General features: G+C 37.4%; 1 protein-coding gene across 4 annotated transcripts in view; it reads left to right on the top strand.

Annotated features, from left to right (window-relative positions):
• The window catches only part of XIRP2 (xin actin binding repeat containing 2), a 100,739-nt gene extending 79,127 nt beyond the window's left edge, over positions 1 to 21,612 (top strand). For 3 of the 4 annotated variants that reach the window (XM_053908024.1, XM_019458428.2, XM_019458420.2), the window contains exons 6-9: positions 50 to 180; positions 826 to 10,132; positions 12,042 to 12,175; positions 19,728 to 19,840. In XM_053908024.1, coding sequence (XP_053763999.1) covers positions 50 to 180; positions 826 to 10,132; positions 12,042 to 12,136 — 9,533 coding nt within the window. In that variant the 3' untranslated portion in view covers positions 12,137 to 12,175; positions 19,728 to 19,840. Of the gene's footprint in view, positions 1 to 49; positions 181 to 825; positions 10,133 to 12,041; positions 12,176 to 19,727 lie in introns of all 4 variants that reach the window. The other variant, XM_019458438.2, reaches the window with a different exon arrangement.
• The last annotated feature ends 2,051 nt before the right edge of the window (positions 21,613 to 23,663 follow it).

Below are 23,663 nucleotides of genomic sequence, written 5' to 3'. Positions count from 1 at the left end.
TCATGTTTATTAGTTACATAACATCCCTGGTATTCTTTTCTGTTTGCAGTCATTGATACACCTGAGGATGAAGAGATTCCAAAGGTTTCAACAAAGTTTTTAAAAGAGCAATTTGAAAAGTCTGCCCAGGAAAAGGTCCTTTATTCTGAGAAAGAGATGACCCCAGCCAAGCAGATTAAGGTAAAACAATATCGCTATATGGAAACATATTAAGTGTAAAACCAGATGTAAATGCATAGCATTTTCAAATTATTGAATGTTTTATGTGGTTTTTCAACTAAATCTGGAGCCATTACTTTTTTCTCCCCATAAGGAGAATATTATTCTACATGAGAAAAGCAGTAGAGTTAAAATTTTTCTCACTAAAAAAAAATAGGGAAGAAAAAATTATATATGCTCTAAAGTTTAATAACTAGCATTAGATAAAATAATAAAGTCAATTTTAAATGTCAGATACTCTGCTTAAAATTCCAAGGAAAACAAAATAATTCTCAAAAGTACTTTAAGACTTTTACTGTTATCCCTCCAGATTACTCAGCACAGTATATTAAGTAAAGGAGGAAGAAAAATCAAGATTATGTGTAAATGTTAAAATACTGACTTGTTGATATATTGAATGGGGAATAGAACCCTAAAAGCACAAATGAATTATAGGAAAGATAGTAACAAAACTGAATATTGCTTCTAAGTAGGTCTTTAAAAAGAGTCTGTCTTCTGCTATTTCCAAAGGAGATATCATAGCAGGTGGACAGGTAAGGGACAGTGCCTAGGAAATCTTCACCACTACACCCATTTTTATAAGATTTGACTTTCTTTCCCTTCAAGATTGAAAGTGAATATGAAGAGAGTTTAAAACCATCATCAGTTGTGGGTCCCTCTTCTACTTCTTGCACTTCGACCAGCCAGAGGAAGGAAACATCAACCACAAAACATGGCACCCACAGTGCCACTTCCTCAACTCTAGCACAAGTTAATGCCACTCCTACGGGAAAGACAGAAGAATTTCCTCCTCCCCCACCTGAAATATTTCAAGCTCCAATAGATGCGACAGCATTTTCCCAGTCCCCTGAATTCCCCAACCCTCCTAGAACACCACCAGTACCCAAAGAATTATATTCTAAGCAAAGAAATTTGTACGAATTAAACCGTTTATATAAACACATCCATCCTGAGTTAAGAAAAAACTTAGAAAAACATTATATCAGTGAGGTTTCTGAAATTGTCTCTAGTCAAGTGAACCCAGGGAGCTCAGTTTTAGCAGATGTGCAACAAGCCCGGTATGTTTTTGAAAATACAAATGACAGTTCTCAAAAAGCTCTGAACTCAGAAAGAGAACACTTGGAGTGGGATGAAATTCTGAAGGGGGAGGTGCAGTCCATGAGATGGATCTTTGAGAATCAGCCATTAGATTCCATCAACAACGGCTCTCCAGATGAAGATAACATCAACGGGGGCATTGCTGATCAAGAAATCATTGCTGGTGGTGATGTGAAATATACAACATGGATGTTTGAAACCCAACCCATAGATGCACTGGGTGATCATTCCTCTGGCATGGAAGAAAATGCTGAGAAAATTCCTGAACTAGCCAGAGGAGATGTCCGCACAGCCCGGTGGATGTTTGAAACAAAGGCATTAGACTCAATGAATAAAATGCACCAAGGTCAAGAAGAATCAGTGGTAACCACCATAAAGGACATCACCGGTGGGGATGTCAAGACTGTGAGGTATATGTTTGAAACTCAACATCTGGATCAGCTTGGACAGCTTCATTCAGTGGATGAAGTTCACCTTCTGCAACTCAGGTCTGAACTCAAAGAGATTAAAGGAAATGTGAAGAGAAGTATAAAATGTTTTGAAACTCAACCATTATATGTTATTAGGGATGGTTTAGGTCAAATGCTAGAAATTAAAACTGTTCACAGAGAAGATGTTGAAAAGGGAGATGTGAGAACAGCACGTTGGATGTTTGAAACACAGCCCTTGGACACAATTAACAAGGATATCACAGAAATTAAAGTTGTCCGAGGAATATCCATGGAAGAAAATGTCAAAGGTGGGGTGAGTAGGGCAAAGTGGTTATTTGAAACTCAACCTTTGGAGAAAATCAAAGAAGACTCAGAAGAGGTCATCATTGAAAAGGAAACAATAATAGGTACAGATGTCTCCAGAAAGTGTTGGATGTTTGAAACACAGCCATTAGACATTCTAAAAGAAGTTTCTGATGCAGATCCTCTAAGATCTGAAGAGATAATAGGGGGTGATGTACAAACTACTAAGCATCTATTTGAAACACTTCCAATAGAGGCTTTAAAAGATAGCCCTGATGTAGGAAAACTTCAAAAAATTACTGCCTCTGAAGAAGAAAAGGGGGATGTTAGACACCAAAAATGGGTTTTCGAAACCCAACCTCTGGAAGACATTAGAGAAGATAAAAAAGAGTACATACGAACAGTGAAACTTGAAGAAGTTGACAGAGGTGATGTAAAGAATTACACACATATCTTTGAATCGAACAATTTAATTAAATTTGATGCATCACATAAAATACAGGTGGAAGGAGTCACGAGAGGTGCTGTAGAGTTAAATAAATCACTCTTTGAAACAACACCACTATATGCCATTCAAGATCACCTTGGAAAATATCATCAAGTAAAGACAGTCCAACAAGAAGAAATCCTAAGAGGTGATGTACGGAGTTGTAGGTGGCTCTTTGAAACAAGGCCCATTGACCAGTTTGATGAAAGCATTCATAAATTCCAGATAATTAGAGGAATATCTGCTCAAGAAATACAGACTGGAAATGTGAAGTCTGCTAAGTGGCTATTTGAAACTCAACCTCTTGATTCAATTAAATATTTTAGTAATATGGAAGAAGTAGAAAGTAAAACTGAACAAGCTACAGATATTGTTAAAGGGGATGTCAAAACTTGTAGATGGCTTTTTGAAACCCAACCAATGGAGTCTCTTTATGAAAAAGTTTCATTAATGAGTGACTGTGAAGAAATTCGTAAAGGAGATGTCAAAGCCTGCACTTGGCTCTTTGAAACTAAGCCTCTTGATACCATAAAAGATGACTCTGAAGCAACAGTCAAATTGCAAACTGTAAAACAGGAGGAGATCCAAGGTGGGGATGTTCGTACAGCATGTTTTCTTTTTGAGACAGAAAATTTGGACAGCATACAAGGAGAAGAAGGAAAAGAAATCAAGGCCATGGAAATGGATATCCAAGCTGGAGATGTCTCCAGCATGAGGCATAAGTTTGAAAATCAGTCCTTAGATTCTATAAGTTCCAGTTCAGAGGAAGTTTTGAAAAAGATCAAAGCCCTAAAGACTGAAGATATTCAGAAAGGCAATGTTTTAAATTGTAGGTGGCTTTTTGAAAACCAGCCAATTGATATGATAAAAGAGAGCCAAGAAGGTGATGAATTAGTTAAGACAGTGACAGACATACAAGGTGGGGATGTAAGGAAGGGGTGTTTTATTTTTGAGACTTTTTCTTTAGATGAGATTAAAGAAGAATCTGACTGTATCAGTACCAAGAAAACAATTGCTGAAGAAGTAATAAAGGGTGACGTAAAAAGCTATAGAATGCTCTTTGAAACCCAGCCACTCTATGCAATTCAAGACCGAGAAGGGTATTATCATGAAGTGACAACAGTTAAAAAGGAAGAGGTGATTCATGGAGATGTACGAGGAACGAGGTGGCTTTTTGAAACAAAACCATTAGACTCAATTAATCAGTCAAAGACTGTGTATGTTATTAAATCTGTCACACAAGAAGACATTCAGAAGGGAGATGTTAGTTCTGTCAGATACAGATTTGAAACCCAGCCATTGGATCAGATTTCAGAAGAATCACGTGATACCGTGTCCACTGTAGACTATATTCAAGGTGGAGATGTAAAAACAAGTAAACAACTTTTTGAATCTGAAAATTTTGATAAGAATACATATATAAGAACAGTAAGTGTCAATGAAATACAAAAGGGCAATGTTAAAACATCTACTTGGCTGTTTGAGACGCACACTATAGATGAACTGAGAGGAGAAGGGTCAGAATATGAAAATATCAAAACCGTCACCCAGGAAGATATACAGAAAGGTGATGTTAAGCAGGCAGTATGGCTTTTTGAAAATCAGACTTTGGACTCTATTAAGGAAGCAGATGAAAGCACCACAAAAATCATCAAGGAAGAAATCCCTCCTTCTGATGTCAAAACAACTACATGGCTCTTTGAAACTACACCCCTTCATGAATTTAATGAAAGTAGGGTAGAGAAGGTAGAAATTATTGGCAAGAGCATTAAGGAAACGTTGGAAGAACTCTATTCTCAAAAAGTTATTGAGGCTCCTGGAATCATCATTGAAGCTGATGAAGTTGGGGATGTTCGAATGGCAAAATACAAGCTAATGAATCAAGCCTCTCCTGAGATACAGAAAGAAGAAATTATTAGGGTTGATCTCAGAAATATAATGGTGAACCTACTCTCCAAACGAGACTGTACAAAAAGGGAGATTTTGGTTAGTGAAGAAGAAAAGGGAAATGTTAATTTGACCAAAACTCAATTATTAAACAGATCAACAGAATTTCATGCTGAAAAAGAAGAAATAGTGAGTGGTGATGTACAACAAGCAATAAAAAACCTGTTCTCTGAGGAAAGATCTGTAAAGAAAGGCATTTTAATTCAAGAAGATGAAAAAGGAGATATTAACATGACTATCTATTGTCTTCTTCATGAAAACACTGGTGACACAATTGAGCGTGAAGAAGTAATAGGGGGTGATGTGAAACGTACCATTCATAGTTTGCTATCTTCCATATCAAACAATAAAATATCTGAAAGGGCTAAAATTGATGCCTCTGAGAGGGGAAATGTTCAGTTTTTCACAACATGCATAGAAATTGGAGCTTTGGATTATCTTAAGCAACTCCAGACAGGGTCAAATGAAACACTAACAGCTGGGAAACAAGAAAGAGAGGAAGAAATAATTGGTGGTGATGTGGAGGGCACAAAACTGTTACTGAAGAAAAGGCAATCTCGGGTTGAACGTACTATTAACGAAACTGACATCATCCCAGGAGATGTGCAGAATACAGTTAAGGTTTTTATGACAGAGCCTCAGACTACATTTTGCAAGACACCCAAAGAAGAAATTATAAAAGGTGATTTGAAATCAACCCTAAATTCCCTCAACCAGGCCATAAGTCAGAAAACAGTAGCTAAAACAGAAGAAATTATAAAAAGTGACATGCTGGCCACATTCAAGTCACTTAAGGAATCAAGCCACCAATGGAAAGAATCTAAACAACCCAATGCCATCCCTGATGATATTGAGAAAGCTATTGAATGCCTTGAAAAGACTGCAAACACAAGGACAGAAATCCTGAAAAAGGAGCTTATCCGAGATGACCTTGAAATGTCATTAAGGAATCTGAAAAAAGCACAGAGAGCTTTTAAAGAGGTGGATAAGAAAAGTGTAATGAAAGAAGATGTGAAGGCGGTGATGGTAGGTTCTTCAGAAGAGCAGAAAACAAAGATTCATCAGGTGGCTGAACAGAGGGACAAAAAAAGTGTTCTTCAGCCAAGACCAGGACCTTTTGAACCAGCATCCAGGTGGCAAGGGGGAACAGATACTCCCAATCAAACTACAGGCAAATCTTGTCATGGGAATTTAATAGAAGAAAGAACTGAACTTAATCTTCCAAAAGCCCCAAAAGGCACCATAAAGATTGTCATAGATCGTGAACAAAACAACGATGCTCTTGAGAAAAACCTTAGAAGACTATCTAATTCACACCACAAAGCTAGTAAAAATGTGTTGGAATCAGGGGACAAAATGGGTGCCTGGATGGATACCACAGCAGAGCAGCATTTTGGTGATGAACATATGAGCAGACAATTGACTTCAACTGTGTCAGCTCAGGAAAATCTAAAAACTAAGGAATCAGAGACAGTGAGAGAACAGAAGAAGGATGCGGTCTTTACCCAATCTGTTGATAAAACAATTGGAAGGCAACAGACTCAAACTTGCGAACTGAGAAATGACCACCAGAAGATTGAGTCTTTCTCTGTAAAGAGTCCAAAAAATACCAAACAGACTAAAATATCAACAGATAAACAAAGCCCTAAGCCCAGTCCAACCCAGAGTCTAGTCAACAAGACAGTTGTGGAAACTTGCGAAGTTTCAGAGGACTTTCAGAAGCAAACTTCGTTAAAGCAAGAAATACAATGTTCTAGTAAAGGTATAAGGAAGAAGAACATGAACCCTCAGCCAATTTTGCCTATAGATCAAGACATATCAAATACAACAGAAGAAAAAGTCTCCCCAAAAAGCCACAGTAAATTTAAGGCAAGTGACAAAAAGCAGGCTGATGTTCATCTGAAGAGTCAGGACTTTCTAATGAGGACAAATACTTCCACAGACTTAAAAAGGGCAATGGAAATGTCCTTTAATTCAATCAGCTTTAACCCTGAAAATAATTTAAAAGAAAGTGAGTGTTCTCTTCCACCTCCATCTCCACCTCCTGCTCCACCTTCCAATGCATCGTCCGAAATTGAATTTCCTCTTCCTCCTCCACCTCCTTTAATGATGTTGCCTGAAAAAAACGTTTTTCCTCCCTCACTGTCCACAGAGATGATAAAGGCTGAATTTGAAAGTTTCCCAGGCCTCCCTCTTCCTCCACCACCAGAAGATGAGAAATCTGAATGTCTGTCAATGTTTCCGCCACCTCCCCCTCCTCCAACCCCATCTCTTAAACCATCGCATCTCCTTCCCTCCTCTGTTCAAGAAAAGCGAAGTGGAGCAATCATACAATATTCCCAAGAAGAAGCCTCAAGTTCGCAGCAAACTCATTCTCAGGCTAAAGTCCTAACAGGAAAATCGGGAGTAATTTTGCCACCTCCCACATTCCCCAAACCCAAATTTTTCAAACAGATGGAAGATAAAAAGAATCATGGTTCCCCAAGAGGTGAATTGGAAAATTCCCCACCAGATATGGAATGTAAAGCCACTTCCTCGAAGGATCAGAAAAAAGTAATAATGGTGACTAGCAGTGAACACACAGAAATGAAGCAGAACTTATCTAGGAATCTTGATGAAAGCAAACAATTATCTATGGACTCTAAAAGATCTCTCTCACAGACAGTTCCAGAAACTTCACAACCCAAGGAAAACACAATAGCACCTCTGGTAAAATCACATTCATTCTCAGCAGGCTCAGGACAACAAAGTCCAAAACCTTATATGAGAAAATTTAAGACACCTTTAATGATTGCTGAAGAAAAGTATAGACAACAAAGAGAAGAGCTTGAAAAACAGAAACATGAGAGTTCTTGCTACAAGATAGTCAAAACAGAAAGCCCAAATCAAAATATGTCAGAGCTGAAAAAGGAAGTGCTGTTACAAAAAACAAATGAGGTGGTTCCCCTACCCGGAATGGACTCTCAAAGTCATTCTCAAGTACTAGGAGTGGGCGCGGATAACCCCCCTTCCACAACACCAACGGTGACGGTTGCTGCCGAGGGGCGCCAACGTACTCTACCAGCCTCAGAAGACAAAGATACCATGGAAAAGGAAGTTTTACAGAGCTCGAGGGACACGCTACAATCTATATCAGCTTGTGAAATTAAACAGAGTCACCAGGAATGTAAGACACAACAAGCACAACAGAAGTATGTGGAGGAGCAGTTGCACTTGCCCCAAAGAAAACCAGTTTCCCCAAGTTTCACAGTTAAGAGTACCAAGCTTCCAGCTGCAGATCACAAATTAAATGAAACAGACCACATCTATGAAAGCCATAAAAAGCAATCTGAAGTTGATGTTCAAACCATTAGCAAACGACAGTACCAGAAAACTGAGAAAACTGAAGCAAGCACTGAATATAGTAATAAGCAATCTGTAGCTGAAAAATATTGTCAATTACCTAAGAAGGAGAAAAGAGTAACAATCAAATTGCCTACAGAACCCACAGGGAAAAGCCATGAAAATAAACTCAATATAGTTCATGAGAAGCAAAGAGAATATAGAGAATCTGAGGGCGGGAAACTTCCAGGAAACGAAAGAACAAATCAGGAAGCATCAATGACTGGTCCAAAGGAAGAGAGACTAACAGTTGAAAGAAAACAAGAACATTTGAATAAATCGGCACAGAAGGTAGTCAAGCAAGAGGTTACTGATGTACATCTTGATTCACAGACACAGAATTTTCAGCAAACACAAATACAGACTTCTGAAAGTCAAGTTGAACATAAAAAATTGCCCGAGCCGTATAATAAGCTGCAGGAAGAAAAATGTCTTGGAGTCAAGGGCATACAACAGAAACAAGTCTTTTCTAATACTAAAGATTCAAAGCAAGAGATTACACAGAACAAATCTTTATTTTCCTCTGTGAAAGAATCCCAGCAGGATGATGGAAAATGTGCTATAAATATATTGGAATTCTTGAGAAAACGTGAAGAACTACAACAGATTTTGTCTAGGGTAAAACAGTTTGAAGCAGAGCCAGATAAAAATGGCCTTAAAACATTTCAGACACTGTTAAATATTATTCCAGTATGGCTATTAAGTGAAGAAAAAAGACAGTATGGAGTTTGCATTGCTATGGAAAATAACATAGAAAAAATCAAAGAAGAAATAACACATATTAAAACTCAAGCAGAGGAAATGCTTATGTCCTGTGAGGATATAATTCAAACAGCCGTGATATCCTCCAAAGCAGGAAAGCAGAGGCATAAACCCACCAGCCTTAACGAAACGTTACCTAAAATGCCTAATGTTAGTGAACAGCAAGAAAACACGATTGTAGAAAAAACAGAACACTGCCAAGTAGCAACTCACCATGAAGCAACTGCTCACAATCATGTGAAAACCCATCAGGAAATTAAATTAGATAATAGCAAGATCTCTCCTCCCTCCTTAAAAACACGCCCACCGTCACCAACTTTTATAACAATCGAGTCTACTGCCCGGCGAACGGAAACCTCTACTAAGGATGAGCTCTCTCAGTCCCCTAAAAAGGACAGTTTTGCTGAACCATCGCCAAGAACTCCCATGGCACAAACATCTAGAGTTGGCAGAGCAGATGCGTCCCCTCCTCCGTCCAGGAGTCGCTCTGAGCAGCTTGTCAAACTCAAAGACACCACTGCAAAGCTGTCCAGAGGGGGCGTCCCGTGCACATCAGGAACCCCGGTTCCGATTGTGGAGAAAAGGTCTGAGATCATCGCGTCTCCTGCAACACTTCGTCGTCAAATTAAGATAGAAACCCGTGGTAGGGACTCTCCACCCACAATCACAATACCTATAAGTGTAAACCATGTAGACAGTGGTTCCTTCAGAGGATCCATGGAAGCTCAAGAGGAAGTTAGGCAAGTGGAGAAAAGGGCGACTTACTTTCACAAAGACACTGGGAATTCCGCGCAGCGCCTCCTGCCGGACACTGAAAGTTTTGACGCGGTGGAAATCATCCGCAAGGTCGAAGGGCCCCGCCGCTCAGAGCACACGCAGAGGTTTGAAGCCGCCAACCAAACTGTCCAAATGGCTGAAAATTTCGTGAGTGACCATGAAAATGAAATAAACAGATGGTTCAGGGAATTTGAAGATGGCCCAGCTTTTGAAGCAAAGTCAAATAGAAGAGTTTATACCAATGGAGAAACAAACCATAATATTAAACAAGAAAGTCATTCGTTTTGTAAGGAGGAATTTGGATTAACATCTCTAGAAAATACGAGTTTTACAGGCTTTTCTTGCAACCGTCCTAGAGAGCTACAAGAAAAAATCTCTGTCAAGCAGCCCAGCGTCCGCTCTGAAACAAGGACGCTAAGTGAACATTTCTCAGGTGTGGATGCATTTGAGGGCCAAGTTGTTGGGTCGAGGATGATGGTCTCTTCATCACATAGCTCAGAAGCTGGCAAATCTGGCTTTGACTTCAAGCATGCCCCGCCAACCTATGAAGATGTCATCGCTGGCCATATTTTAGATATTTCTGATTCACCTAAAGAACTCAGGAGGAATTTTCAGAAGGCATGGCAGGAGAGTGAAAGCGTTTTCAAAAGCGTGGGCTGTGCAACCTCAGATGCTTCTGCCACTGAGATGAGAACCACCTTCCACGAGGACTCTGCATTTATCAGTGGTAAACGAGAGTGTGCAGAGTGTGAAGATTAACCCGCTTAAAGGCACACGTCCCATAGCTAGGATGGCTTGCAGTTAGAAGGGTGCTTGGCAATAACCAAAAACTAACAGCTTTCCCTGGTGGAGGATCTCCTTCTCTTTACAATGCTCGCTCGCTCTTACTGCTTTCTTTTCACAAAAGCATCTAACATAGGATTCATCTGCACTGTGTGAGAATAACAACATAGATTGATTGAGACGTGTATTTGTCAAGGTAAATAAGACGAGGTAGAACAGCAGATACAATCATTGTTGCTGTGATAGCATTGACAATTATATGTAACAGTGTATTTATTAAAAACGGTACACACATAGCACATTATTTATATTTTCATTAAAAGTTAGTATTTTATCCACTTGTTTAAGACAATATGAGGTAATATCTATTGGCCTACTATTGACATATTTTTAACTGCCAGATTTGAGTGGTGTTGTGTTTGAATTCAACACAGCCTGCTAATAACCCAAGAAACAATTTATACCCTTCATGTGTGCTTTCATGATTTGTATTGATTGATATCTTTGATGAAAATATACATATGGAATTAGACCTTTTGTATATAGAATTATTGTTATTAAATTGGATGAGTTAGTGTTTTCTAATGGCACTATTTTTATTCTATAACTAATTTAATTTCACCTTTCTTAAACTCCAAATGATAGTTCACTTGGCCTCATTTACACATGAACATGGACAATACATTTTAAAAATTTGACTATATTTAGAAGGAGGGAAATTCAAAACACATGGAGTTAGTACATATTTTTTAACATCAGAAAACACTTTATTTCTTTTTATTTCTCTACATTTTACAATTAATGAGGCTTTACAATAAAAAGATTTGACATAATTAATGTGCACCATTAACGTAGTCCATTCTTTTAAACAGATTGAAAGGAATAGGAAGTTTAAAAATAAAAACTGCTGAAACCAATAATTATCCCTCTATCATATTTGCAACATATGTGTCTAGTTTATCAGATTAATATGACTTCTTAATGTGCTTGCTTCTGGCATAATCAAGCAAAGCTGTCCAATTAATTTCAAATGCTCAGTTTCTGTTAAGATAGCTAAAAGCATGTAGAAAAGACAAAAAAGGAAAAAAAAAACCCACCCGGTGTTAAAATATAGAAATATGTGTCCTACCAAATAAACAAAGGAAATCTCTTACTAGCTCAAATTGAGCATCGAGGCTCTAAAATACACACTTATTTGTAAAAGGAACCCTGAGCATATATGCCTTTATATATTAACTTATATGAAAGCTTAGTTTGTCTCATGGGATTGTAGGGAGGATCAAAACAGTACTGAGGTGAAAGTTCTATGTCAGTTTTGAACCACTGTCTAAGCACTACTGTGATTCACAGGAGCTGGCATCCACCTGAGCACTGCAGCAGGGGGTCACAGGGATGATATAGCCAGGGAAGAGGTAGGGAGCATGTAAAAGGCAAACGTGAGAATCCCAAAAGCCCTACAATCTAAAGCCATTTAGATTGAGGAGAAATGGCCCTGAACGTCTCAACATATTCAGGAGTCTTGCTGTATTAAAGTTAGGAAAAGGTGTCACAGAGCCAACATGAAGTCATCGAGGAAATTATTTAAACAAATACAATATCCTCAGCTTTAAGAGCTATGTAGGCACTCCGGAGAACTCTCTCCAGGATATTTTAAAATGTGAAAATGTTGGGCATTGATGTTCCAGAACCTCAAACCTGATGGTAGGATAGTTTCCACAGAAGCGCTGTTAGGACAGGAGTCTTAAGAGCTTTTACTTTAACTGCATGGCTAGTCAATATACTGTTATTTGTTTTGGTTTTGCAGTGTGATTGAAGACAGCATCATATAACCTTTGGTAAATTTTTATTTTTAGAAGCTGCTGCTCCAAGACAAGGCAATATGTACACTTTGTCAAAAGACTGTTTATCCAATGGAGTGTCTAGTAGCGGACAAGCAGAGTTTTCATAAATCCTGCTTCCGATGCCACCACTGCAACAGTAAACTGAGGTAAAATGTCTTGAGGTCTGTGGCACAAATGCTGGAGGAGCCTACAATATACTTATAGCATCATGTCTTTATTTATTTATTTTTTTTTAATTTTTTTTTTTAAAGTTTTTTTTTTTTTTTCAACGTTTTTTATTTATTTTTGGGACAGAGAGAGACAGAGCATGAACGGGGGAGGGGCAGAGAGAGAGGGAGACACAGAATCGGAAACAGGCTCCAGGCTCCGAGCCATCAGCCCAGAGCCTGACGCGGGGCTCGAACTCACAGACCGCGAGATCGTGACCTGGCTGAAGTCGGACGCTTAACCGACTGCGCCACCCAGGCGCCCCAGCATCATGTCTTTAGAAGATACAACGTTTTCTAGATCTCACTGTCATCAGTTAACACAACTACAAAAGGGGGTGTTGTTGGGTTCTTTTTTCTCAGGATGGTGGTGACCTTTTCCCTTTTGAAATATTGCTTTCTTAATCAAATCCAGAAAGGTTCCTTTTGTCTAAACCTGGAGATCACACAGATGAGAAAAATCAAGAAATTCTGTACAAATAGGCATTTTTGAGTTACCACTTGAGTCGGAAGTCTGGATTCTACTTTCAATCTTATTATATTTTATTTGAAAATATATTTATTAAAAATGTTTTTAAGTTTATTTTTTTTTGAAAGAGAGAGAACACAAGCAGGGGAAGGGCAGAGAGAGAGACAGAGAGAGAGAGAGAATACCAAGCAGGCTCTGCATTGTCAGCACAGAGCCCAATGCAGGGCTTGAACCCACAAACCTGTGAGATTGTGACCTGAGCCAAAACCAAGAGTTGGTCGCTTAACCAACTGAGCCACCCAGGTGCCTCATTAAAAAAAACCAAAATTAATGTTTATTTATTTTTGAGAGAGAGAGAGAGAGAGAGAGAAAGCGGAGGATGAGCAAAGAGAAATAGAGATAGAGTACCCAAAGAGAGTTTCTACACTGACAGCAAAGAGCACAACAATGCAGGGCTTGAACCCACAAATTGTGAGATCATGACCTGAGCCAAAGTCAGATGCTTAACTGACTGAACCACCCAGGCGCCCCTTATTTATCTATTTTTGAGACAGATAAAGTGCGAGGGGGCGCGGTGCGGGGTGGCAGAGAGGGAGAGAGAATCCCAAGAAGGCTCTGTGCAGCACAGAGCCCAACGTGGGGGCTCAATCTCACAAACTATGAGATCATGACATGAGCCAAATTAAGAGTTGGACACATAACCAACTGAAGTACCCAGGAACCCCCAACCTTATTTTATTTTAAGTAAGCTCTGTGCCCCACATGGGACTTGAACTCAAGACCCTGAGATCAAGAATTGCATCTTCTACAGACTGAACCATCCAGGCACCCCTTAAGTCTAGATTCAAGATCATGAGTCAGAAAACTTGTTCTGTAAAGGGCCAGATAGTAAATATTTTCAATTTTATAGGCCATACTATTTCTGTCACTACTCAACTTTCCAGTTGAGTGGAAAAGCATCCACAGTTAACTAAATGAACAAGTGTGGCTGTAAACTAATGGGCCCAGTTGTATTCCAGTAAAACTTCATATACAAAATTGGGTGATGGGCTAGAGTATACCTATGTCTGGGTATTGTGTCTAAATAAAAGAAGAAAAAATAAGAATGTAGAGTATTGTCAGTGTCAGGTAAGATATACTATGTCTTTTTTGTCTTTTGTTTTTTGTTTTGTTTGTTCCTGTCTGTTGCAACAGAAGCACTGTATCAATACAGTAGCAAATGCATTTTAATGAATGTGGCATTTGGTGTGGCTATAGTCTGAGATGCTGAAATTGTAATTATTTTGCCAAATCCAGTGTGTATCAGGCTATATCTTTCCTGACTTAAACTGACAATGTCAAACACCCTTTACTGCAATGTTCTTTTTCTTTGGTTTCCATGACGCCAGAGTATAATAGTTTTGTCCTACCTTCTGGGTGTTCCTTCTCAGACTCCTATGTGGGTGACTCTTTTCTGTCCATTACTGAAATGTTAGAGTTCCTTAGGATTCTGTTATGGCCATTTATTCTTCTGTTTATATTCTTTATATATATAGTTTACTGCATCCACTTCCATGACTTTAATCATCATCCATGTAGAATAACTCTGAAATCTGTACAGTAGCCCAGTTCTCTCCTCTATCAGATGCTTATATCTCAATGACTAGCATTCATCTCTAATTAGATTTCTCACTTGTACACCAAATTCAATATGCCCCATTATTTTTTCTGTCTTCTGAAATTCCTTCCTTGACTTCTGGTCTGTATGATAGTCTCTCAATAAATGACATTAACACTAACTCAATGACTGAAACATGAAGTTACCTTTCAGTCCTTCCTCTTCTTCATTCCCTATGCCCAAGCAATGACCGAGTCCTATAACTGGTATCCTATAAATGCCTCTTGAGCTGTACATTTTCCTCCATCCCCACAGCCCAGGCATCTTCCACCTGTCGTCTCTCACCTGTACTAATGCAACAGTCTTTCTAGCAAATTAGCCTCCCTGCCCCCATTATCTCTTACCTCCATTACCACCAACAACTTGCCCCAGTACATGCTCCATGATGTAGTGAAAATGATCTTTCTAAAATGCAAATCTGTTTAAAACATATGATGGTTACCTCTGTCAAAGTAAAATTAGCATCTTACTATGAATTAATAGGCAATTCAGAATCTTACCCTACTCCTTTCCCAACACCCCTTCCTCCCATTGCATGTTACTTTTCATGAAATCTGAATTTCAGTTCCTCAAAATCATTATCTTTCTCTCTCATATCTAGTTGGTCCCAAATGTTATTTCCACTCCTTGTAGGAGTTTTCCCATGCCCCCTCTCCAGCTCTTCACCAGGCTAATATCCACTCATTCTTCAGACCTCAACTGAGACTTTATGTCTTTGAAAAAGCCTGCTTTGATCCCCACGTATGGATTCAAGTGTCCCTCCTATGTGCTCCCGGAGCATCCCAGTGCTTGCCTCATTCTTAACACAATCTAATGTAACTGCTTTCCAGCTGTAGGAAATGTGTTAATGTTTGACTCTCACACCTAGTAAAGCCCTGACATTTAATAAGGACTGAAAAATATTTGATGACTGATGTTTTTAAAATTTTTTTAGTGTTTATTTATTTATTTTTTTTTTTGAGAGACAGAGAGAGACAGAGCGTGAGTGTGGGGTGGGGCAGAGAGAGAGAGAGGGAGACAGAATCTGAAGCAGGCTCCAGGCTCTGAGCTGTCAGCATAGAGCCTGACACAAGACTCAAACTTACAAACCATGAGATTATGACATGAGCCAAAGTCGGATGCTTAACAGACTGAGCCACCCAGGTGCCCCCAGTGACTAATATTTTTTAAAAGTCATTATACCAAAAGCCACAAATATAGAAAAAAACAAATCAAATGTATGATTTAATAAATTATTATAAAGTGAATGCTTTCTAACTAGTACCAAGGTCAATAAATAAACATTGCCAGTGGTTCCAGAAGCTCCTTCCATGTGCCTCACCCAAACACAACCAGTTCTCTCTCTCAGAGTAAATAGTATTCTTTTTAATAGTTTCTTCCTTGCATTTTTATAGTTTTTTTTAATCCAAATATGCTTTCTTGGATATTATACTTTAGTTGTATTCATTTTTTAAAACTTTGATATGTCTTTTCCATCTTTTAAATCTATAGGGTTTTCTATCCATTTCTTTCATTTCTTACAATTTATTTGCGAAGAACCTTGAATATTTGACCTGTAGAATTATCCAGTCTGGATTTGCTGATTGCTCACTTATCATGTAGTTCACATACTCCTTTCTCCCCTGTGTTTCTGAAAAACTGTCAGCTGAATCTAGATTCTGATTTAAACTAAGATTTGATACCTTTTTCAAGAACATAGGGAGTGTTGGCAAGAATATAGTAAGCACATAGTGTCTGCTCGTGTCTGGTTTTGCAATCATGGCAAAAATGAAATCTTAATACCTATATGCATTAATTGATATTTACAAAATGTTCATATTCTCATTTTGTTCTTTCTTTTTCATTATTAGTTTGACTACTTTTACAGGTGATTCTTCCCCTCATCTACTATGTGGTCACTTGGTGGTACAGTTGGTGAAGGAAAGGCAGAATAAATACATAACTTTTTCCCTTTGTTTACCTGTTTTGCCAATGTATCAGTTACTTATTTAACAATGTAATGAAATGGTTCCTTATCTCCTAAGAGGTAACGAATTTTAAAATATTCATGATATATTTATAAACTCATAGACTTACATATGTTTGATTGGTTTTAATCAGATGCAGTTATTATCATTTCTGAAGCTCAAATAATTCTATCCCTGACCTCTTCAGGTTCTCTCTTCAGTCCTTTTGGCAAGACCTAAGTACTCTCTGATAGTTTTCTCATTATCTGGTAGGACTAGATGTTCCATACCCCTTTGATACACTTACTTCCTCCAGACCCAGGATCAGTCATTTCCTTTTTACTTTTTTTTTATTTGTGAGAAATGGCATTTTAAGATTATAATCTCAATGCTCTTTCTACTGGGTTGGTTACTATTTTGAAGCTTTCTTAGTGTTAAGAGCTAGTAGATGTTTATATATAAAGAAAAATAAATCATGAATTTGTAGGAATATCTCAAATTGAATTCAAAACTGCATTGCTTTTGCCTTAGCCTCTTTTCTATTCCACATCTGCCTCCTCGCTTTCACTTCAAGACTTCCGGTTCTCAAAGACAAAGGAGAGGAAAGAATTAGAATATCCCATATTCGGGGCACGTGGGTGGTTCAGTCGGTTAAGCAGCCAACTCTTGATTTCGGCTCAGGTCATGATCTCATGGTTTGAGAGTTCGAGCCGGCATCAGGCTCACTGCTGTCAGCACAGAGCCCGCTTGGGGTCCTCTGTCCCCTCTCTCTCAGCCCCTGCCCCGCTCATGGTCTCTCAAAAATAAATAAAACATTAAAAAAAAGAGTATCCCATATTCATTTGAACAACAGTTTTGGAATAGCAAAACTATCAGCACCCCTAATTTGATTATGAAAACTTAAATGGCATTTGCTCCCCATTCATCCGCATTCCATTCTTTTTTAATTGTGTTATGTCTTCAGTGTCATATTAAGCAGCCATTACATATCGCACCACCTCCCTCATTGCCATCATTTCATCTTTAGTTTATAGGTTTTATATTTATATGTATATAATGCTTGCAACAGATGTTTATGTTGATACTTCTGTAGCTATTTTAGTTATGCAAGCTTATTTTCTAGTAGATCCCTCAGAAAGGCTGTTCTGTGATCTTGATAATGGAAAGTCAGTCTGCTGAAAGAAAAATCATTGACTTACACTTTCTTTCACTGAATATTTTAAATGCATTATTCCATTTTCTTTTGGCTTAAAGTGTTGGAAATGACTGATAATAATCTAATTATTTCTCTTATAAATCATATGCTTTTCTTTTCTTTTTAGATAAACACAAAGGATTTTTTTTTCTTTTTATTTAAAGTCCAGTGATTTCACTAGGATATTTCTTGATGTTGGTCATTCTGGGTCAAATAGTCTCAGTTACCTAGTGTGCCTCTTTCAATACATAGTTTCATACCTTTTTATCTGAGGAAAGTTTCCTTAAACTATAGCTTTTTAGCATTTAACCTATCACATTACTTTATTTTCTTCTTCAGGAACTTCTGTTATACCTACATGGATATTTTGTGCCTGTCTTTATTAATTGTTCTTCTCTCAAATCATCTTTTTTAAATTTCTGGTTGTAAGTTTTCATCCTCTTATTCTCCTATTTCTCATCTTAAAATATTTTCTATTGTGTTTATATGCTCTTAATTTCTTTTAGTTTAGTTTCTATTACTGATTTTTTCTTTTATTTGTGATTTTCCCCTGATTTCTCACACCTCATTTATGACATTTTTCTAATTACAATTCATTCTAAACTTTCAAGCCTTTTTATCATGTTTTAATGTTTTTTCGCTCATTTTTAAAATTTTGATGTTGAGAACATGTTTTTCTAGCATGTTTTCATTGTCTGTAGTGATATGAAAAATTCTCTTTACTCTTTCATTTCTTATAATAAATCTGTATGATATTTGGCCTTAATACTTTTCTGTGGCTCATTTTCACATGGCATTAGTTTTCCCAAATCTTAGAAGGAGGCAATGTTTAGGATGGTTTTCCCAATTTCACAGTACTACCAATTCCAGTTTTCATACACTGTCCAAAAAACCACAATGACTTGAATTCTGGGATTTCCTGCCTTGATTCATCTCCCCCATGTTAGTCAGGACCTTCTCTTTCATTTCTGTCATCATTATCCAATTACGTTTTGATTCAATTCCCATATTTTTGTTTTCAGTATAAAGTGTTATCCTAAAAGGGGATCTCAGTTGGTCAATTTTGAGAGTTTTAACTTCTCTGGCAGACTTCCCTGCTACAGGGCCCTTGCACTCACTGGCCAATGAAGAAGGTAAAACCCCACCCAGTTTCAGCTGCTATTCTCTGATTGGCATGTGATACTTTCCAGAAAATACTGGCTGACTATTTTGTGGTTTTATATTTTCTGTTTTTTTTAGACACCTTCCTTGCTTCTTCTGCTGTCAGTCATACAGATGCGACTCTCAGGCTAGTCTTAGAGTTTTTGGTTTGTTTTTACCTCCTTATATTTTGGGTTTGGTGAGGATACCTTGTCACTTACTTTTGTTGCTGTTTTTTTTTTTAATGTTTATCTATTTGTTTATTTTGAGAAAGAGAGAGCATGAGTGGGGAGGAGCAGGGAGAGAGGGAGAGGGAGAGGATCCCAAGCAGACTCCATGTTTGGCGTGGAGCCCAATGCGGGGCTTGATCTCACAACCATGAGATCACAACCTGAGCTAACATCAACAGTCAGACACTTAACTGACTGAGCCACCAGAGCACCTATCACTTAGTTTTGTTATAAACTTTATCCATGGGCTTTAAGTTTTGGTATCTAATTCGTGTATCTGTATTTATGTGGAGACTCAGTGATAACTAAAAAAAAATGATGCCTCTGACTAAATTTGATTTTAATTTTAACAGGCACTCTATTTGTTGATCTCCCCAAAGAGGCCAAATAAACAATTGCATAGGCAACCTTTCCAATACATTCAAAATCTAGTTAACAAGGAAATTTAAATGGTTGATTTGTGTGTGTGTGTGTACTCTTCAGGATTCATTGAAAAATGCAGCCCCCACAAAAACCACTGAATTAACAAAGGTTTAGTCTTATCATTTTACACCATCTATATCCATATATGTATTATACTATAATAGCTATTATACCAATACTTGACATACAACATTAAATTCTAAATACTAAACATGAAATTCTAAATAAGACATGTATCATGTTGAATGTTAGCAGTAACCATTATCTAACAAGAACGTTCAATTAATAAGTACATTCCTATTGCCAGTAAATTAATTGTACTGAATCTCTGACTCATTCTTGAAATAATTAATTTCCTAATTCCCTATGAATTTACAGTATATATATGGAATGTTAAACATTTTTTTCTTTTTTTTTTTTTCTTTTCGGCAGTTTGGGAAATTATGCATCACTTCATGGACAAATATATTGTAAACCTCACTTTAACCAGCTTTTCAAATCTAAAGGAAATTATGATGAAGGTTTTGGACACAAACAGCATAAAGATCGATGGAATTACAAAAATCAAAGCAGCTCAGTGGATTTTATTCCTAATGAAGCCACAAATATGTGTAAAAGTAGCGTGGAAAACACTGCCTTACTTGGAGATCTTAATAAACAGTTAGATGACAGTAACAGTAGAGGACAAAGAGATGATTTGAAAAAATTCAGGGAGAGGGGAAAATTAAAAATCATTTGGCCCCCTTCCAGGGAGATGCCTAAGAAGACCTTCCCCCTTGAGGAAGAGTTCAAAATGAGTAAACCTAAATGGCCACCAGAAATGACAGTCCCTACATCCTCTGAATTTAAAAGTGAATCACGAATAGAACCCGTTAAAGCTCTGGAAAATAAAGGGCAGGAGCAAGATAATGTTTCTTTCCTGCAGCCATATGTGCAGTCCATCCATATGTGTCAAAAAGAGGATGTTACAGGAATCAAAGACATGGACATGTACGAAGCAAGAAAAGATGAGAAGAAGGAAGGAAATAAGAATGTGCAAGATAAGCTGAATGAGGCTGAAGATACAAAGAATAAAAGGAAAAGTGAAATGGATCTTAATGACAACAATAATGTGGTTGTGCAGAGTGCTCGGAAGGGGAAAAATGAAGAAACTAATGAAACTGATGGTGCAGAAGTTTTACAGGTTGCTAACACTGAAGATGAGGTGGTGCCAGAAAATTGTAAAGAGAATTTGAATAAGAATAATAATAACAATTATGTAGCAGTCTCGTGTCTGAGTAATTGCAGGCAGAAGACATCTATTTTAGAATTTCCTAATCTATTACCATTGTCAAGGGAAGCAAACTATACCGCAGGTGAATTTCAAATTGAAAATTTAGAAAATGCATCTAGAATCTCAGAGTTACTTGGTATATTTGAATCTGAGAAGGCGTACTCGAGGAATATTCTAGCCATGGCTCTCGGGAAACAGGCTGACAGAGCTACTGCTGGCAGTCCCGTGCAGTCTGCCCCCAAACTGGGTCTCAGTGGCAGGTTAATAGTAAAGGAGGAAAGATCCTTAGCCTCTTCTGATACAAATATCTTACACACCAAAGGAAACCATGCAAATAACAAAAATCTACACTTCCTTTTTTCTAACCCTGTGAAGATCGCCGCTTTTTCCAAAAAGAATGAGAACACTTTTGAACGTGACTTAATGGAATCTGTAGATCAAATTAAAAATATGCCATGCTTGTATTTGAGAGAATTTGGGAAGGGCATCAAACGTGGGCATGGTGAAGCAGTAGTAACAGCCCACGTTAATGGGAATACAGGTTGTGATGCTCCAAGCAGTGCATGTGCAGCTAAGCCTTCATTTCCCAGAGTGGAGGTCCAGTCTGAACAACTCACCGTGGAAGAGCAAATTAAAAGGAATAGGTGCTACAGTGACACTGAGTAAAACATCTCTGCCCACTTGCAGTTCACTCTCAAGTCTGAGACACACTGATGTCTGAAATAGACTTCGATAACCTTCTGTTGAACTTGTAAATTTGATGTTCAGAAATTTCATGTCTATCACAATGGGATTTTCCTTGCATTAAGCTATACAGTGTTTGCCATAATCGGTTTGAATCTACTTTTATTCTGAATGTAATGAAAAGATGAAACAATATGGCTCTGTGTTCCTGTCAAATGGCACTTAAGTATATCTCTGTTTTCAACATGCCAGATAACATCACTGGCGAGATTCTGTGCTGCTGGTATTTATTATAATTCTTATACCTTCTCTATAATTTCTGCTGAAATAAAATTAAATCACCTGAGATGCGAACCAAAATACTTGCGTAACTTTTTTCCAAATATATTGAGATTTTAAGTATATATGTTTTGCATAATTTGGAAACTGTCTTTTCAGGGGCAGGAGGTATTTAACACACACACACACACACACACACACACACACACACACACAATCCTGGAAAAAATAAAATACTAAATCAAAGCCACAGTATTATCAGAAAATATAAAATTTCATTCTCTTGTTTGCTCTGTATTTTTAAAGATATGATGATTATGTTTTTTAAAAATAATTGCCTATATTAAACTATCATGGAATGTCTATAAACATTTAATGAAAAATATCAATTTTTCTTCAAAATAATGTGGAGTCCATTCTTAGAAATCAACTGAATGACAAAGATTTTAGAAGTTACTTAAATAAATTATGCACATTGCATTTTTATTGCTTACCATATGTAATCAATAAATATACAAATCATATTACTACTACATTTTGTCAGGGTTTTTTTTATCCTATTGGATGGATATTAAGTTTTTCCATTGTAAAAACAAACTTTGGAAAATTTGTCTTCTGAATTTTCTGCTGATTTTGCCTTTTTCCAAATACATTTAGTGATGCTTAGAGGAAAAAATAACATGAATGTAAATGACTGGCTTCACATTAATTTGGAGTGTTCATATGCAAAAACAGGTCTTATCCCCTATTCTCCATAAACACAAACCACTGACTTTCTATTAAGTATGAAAACAACGTAATTTTGAAAACTACTTTTTCTTAGAAAGTATAACAAATATTGCTAGTATGTTGTCAACAGATATCAAAGACTTACTTTTTTTTTTAGGGCTGCCATAACAAAATACACACATTGAGTGGCTTAAGCAAAATAAAGTTGTCTTCTCATAATTCAGGAAGTCCAAGATCAAGTTGGCAAGTCAGTTTCTTCTGAAGCCTATCTACTTGACTTTCAGATGGCCATCTTCTCTCTCTCACATGGTCTTCCCTTTGTATGGGTCTGAGTCCAAAGTTCTTCCTCTTATAAGGACACTAGTCATTTAGATTAGGGTTCACCTTAGTGACCTCATTTTATTTTAGTTACTTCTTTAAAGACTATCTCCAAGTATAGTCCTATTCTGAGATTCTAGGGGTTAGTACTTAAACATATTAATTCTAGGAGGGCACAATTCAGCCCATAACAGCAAGAAACCACATTATACTTTTAGGATTCTTTTTTTAAACATATGCCTATTAATATTATGAAACAACTTCTCAATTATTTTTCACTTGGGATTATATTACAGAACTATGTCATATCTATATTTATGCTATAAAAATAATATTTCCAGGAAGATAATTCTTTTCCAAAGGAGTAAAGATAGGCCCATGATAGACCAAATGCTTTACCAGAGGAGGCTATGTAATGGCAGAGCTTGGCATGTAAGGGGCTTTGCAATATTTATTTGAGCCTGGGCCTTCCAATGAATCTTGTAAAAATGTTTTATCCCCCAGAAAATTGTGCTGAATTGTCTTTTGCAGCTTCCACACAATCAATCCTTGTGACAGATATGGGGCTTTGGGCAGCACATTTCTTGGATTAGAACAATGGTTTTCCCACAGTGCAGTAAAACTACAGAATGCACCTATTCCCAAATGTGCAACCAACATGTACATCTGGCAATTTTCTATGAACATCTCTAGAGTAATTTCTAAAGGCACATTAATTTTTTAAGGACCTGAAAGACAGAAAAAAGAATACGTTCTCTGCTCTCTTCTGATAGTTACTGACTACTGGTGACTATCCAATTGAGGAGTAGAAAATTTTCCCATTGCCAAGAAAATGAACTTAGAGAAAGATTATCACAGATGTTGAAGTGAAAGAGAAGTGAAATGCTTTTTTTTTCTCTCTATCTGGAAATGCTATTGAGAACCAAGGGTGATTTCCAAATCTAATGTAAAAGTTCAGAAATCTGCAGGTATTAACAGTAATGTGAAATCTTATTTTATAAAAATCGAATTTACATGGAGATCAGAAATAGGCCATGGACATAATACTCAGATTCAAAATAAGAGCTTTGAGAGCATATGAGAGG

Source organism: Panthera pardus, unplaced genomic scaffold (genome assembly GCF_024362965.1).
Source record: "Panthera pardus isolate Hobbes unplaced genomic scaffold, ASM2436296v1 HiC_scaffold_10, whole genome shotgun sequence".
Classification (NCBI taxonomy): Eukaryota; Metazoa; Chordata; class Mammalia; order Carnivora; family Felidae; genus Panthera; species Panthera pardus.
This window is presented reverse-complemented; position numbering and strand designations above follow the sequence as displayed.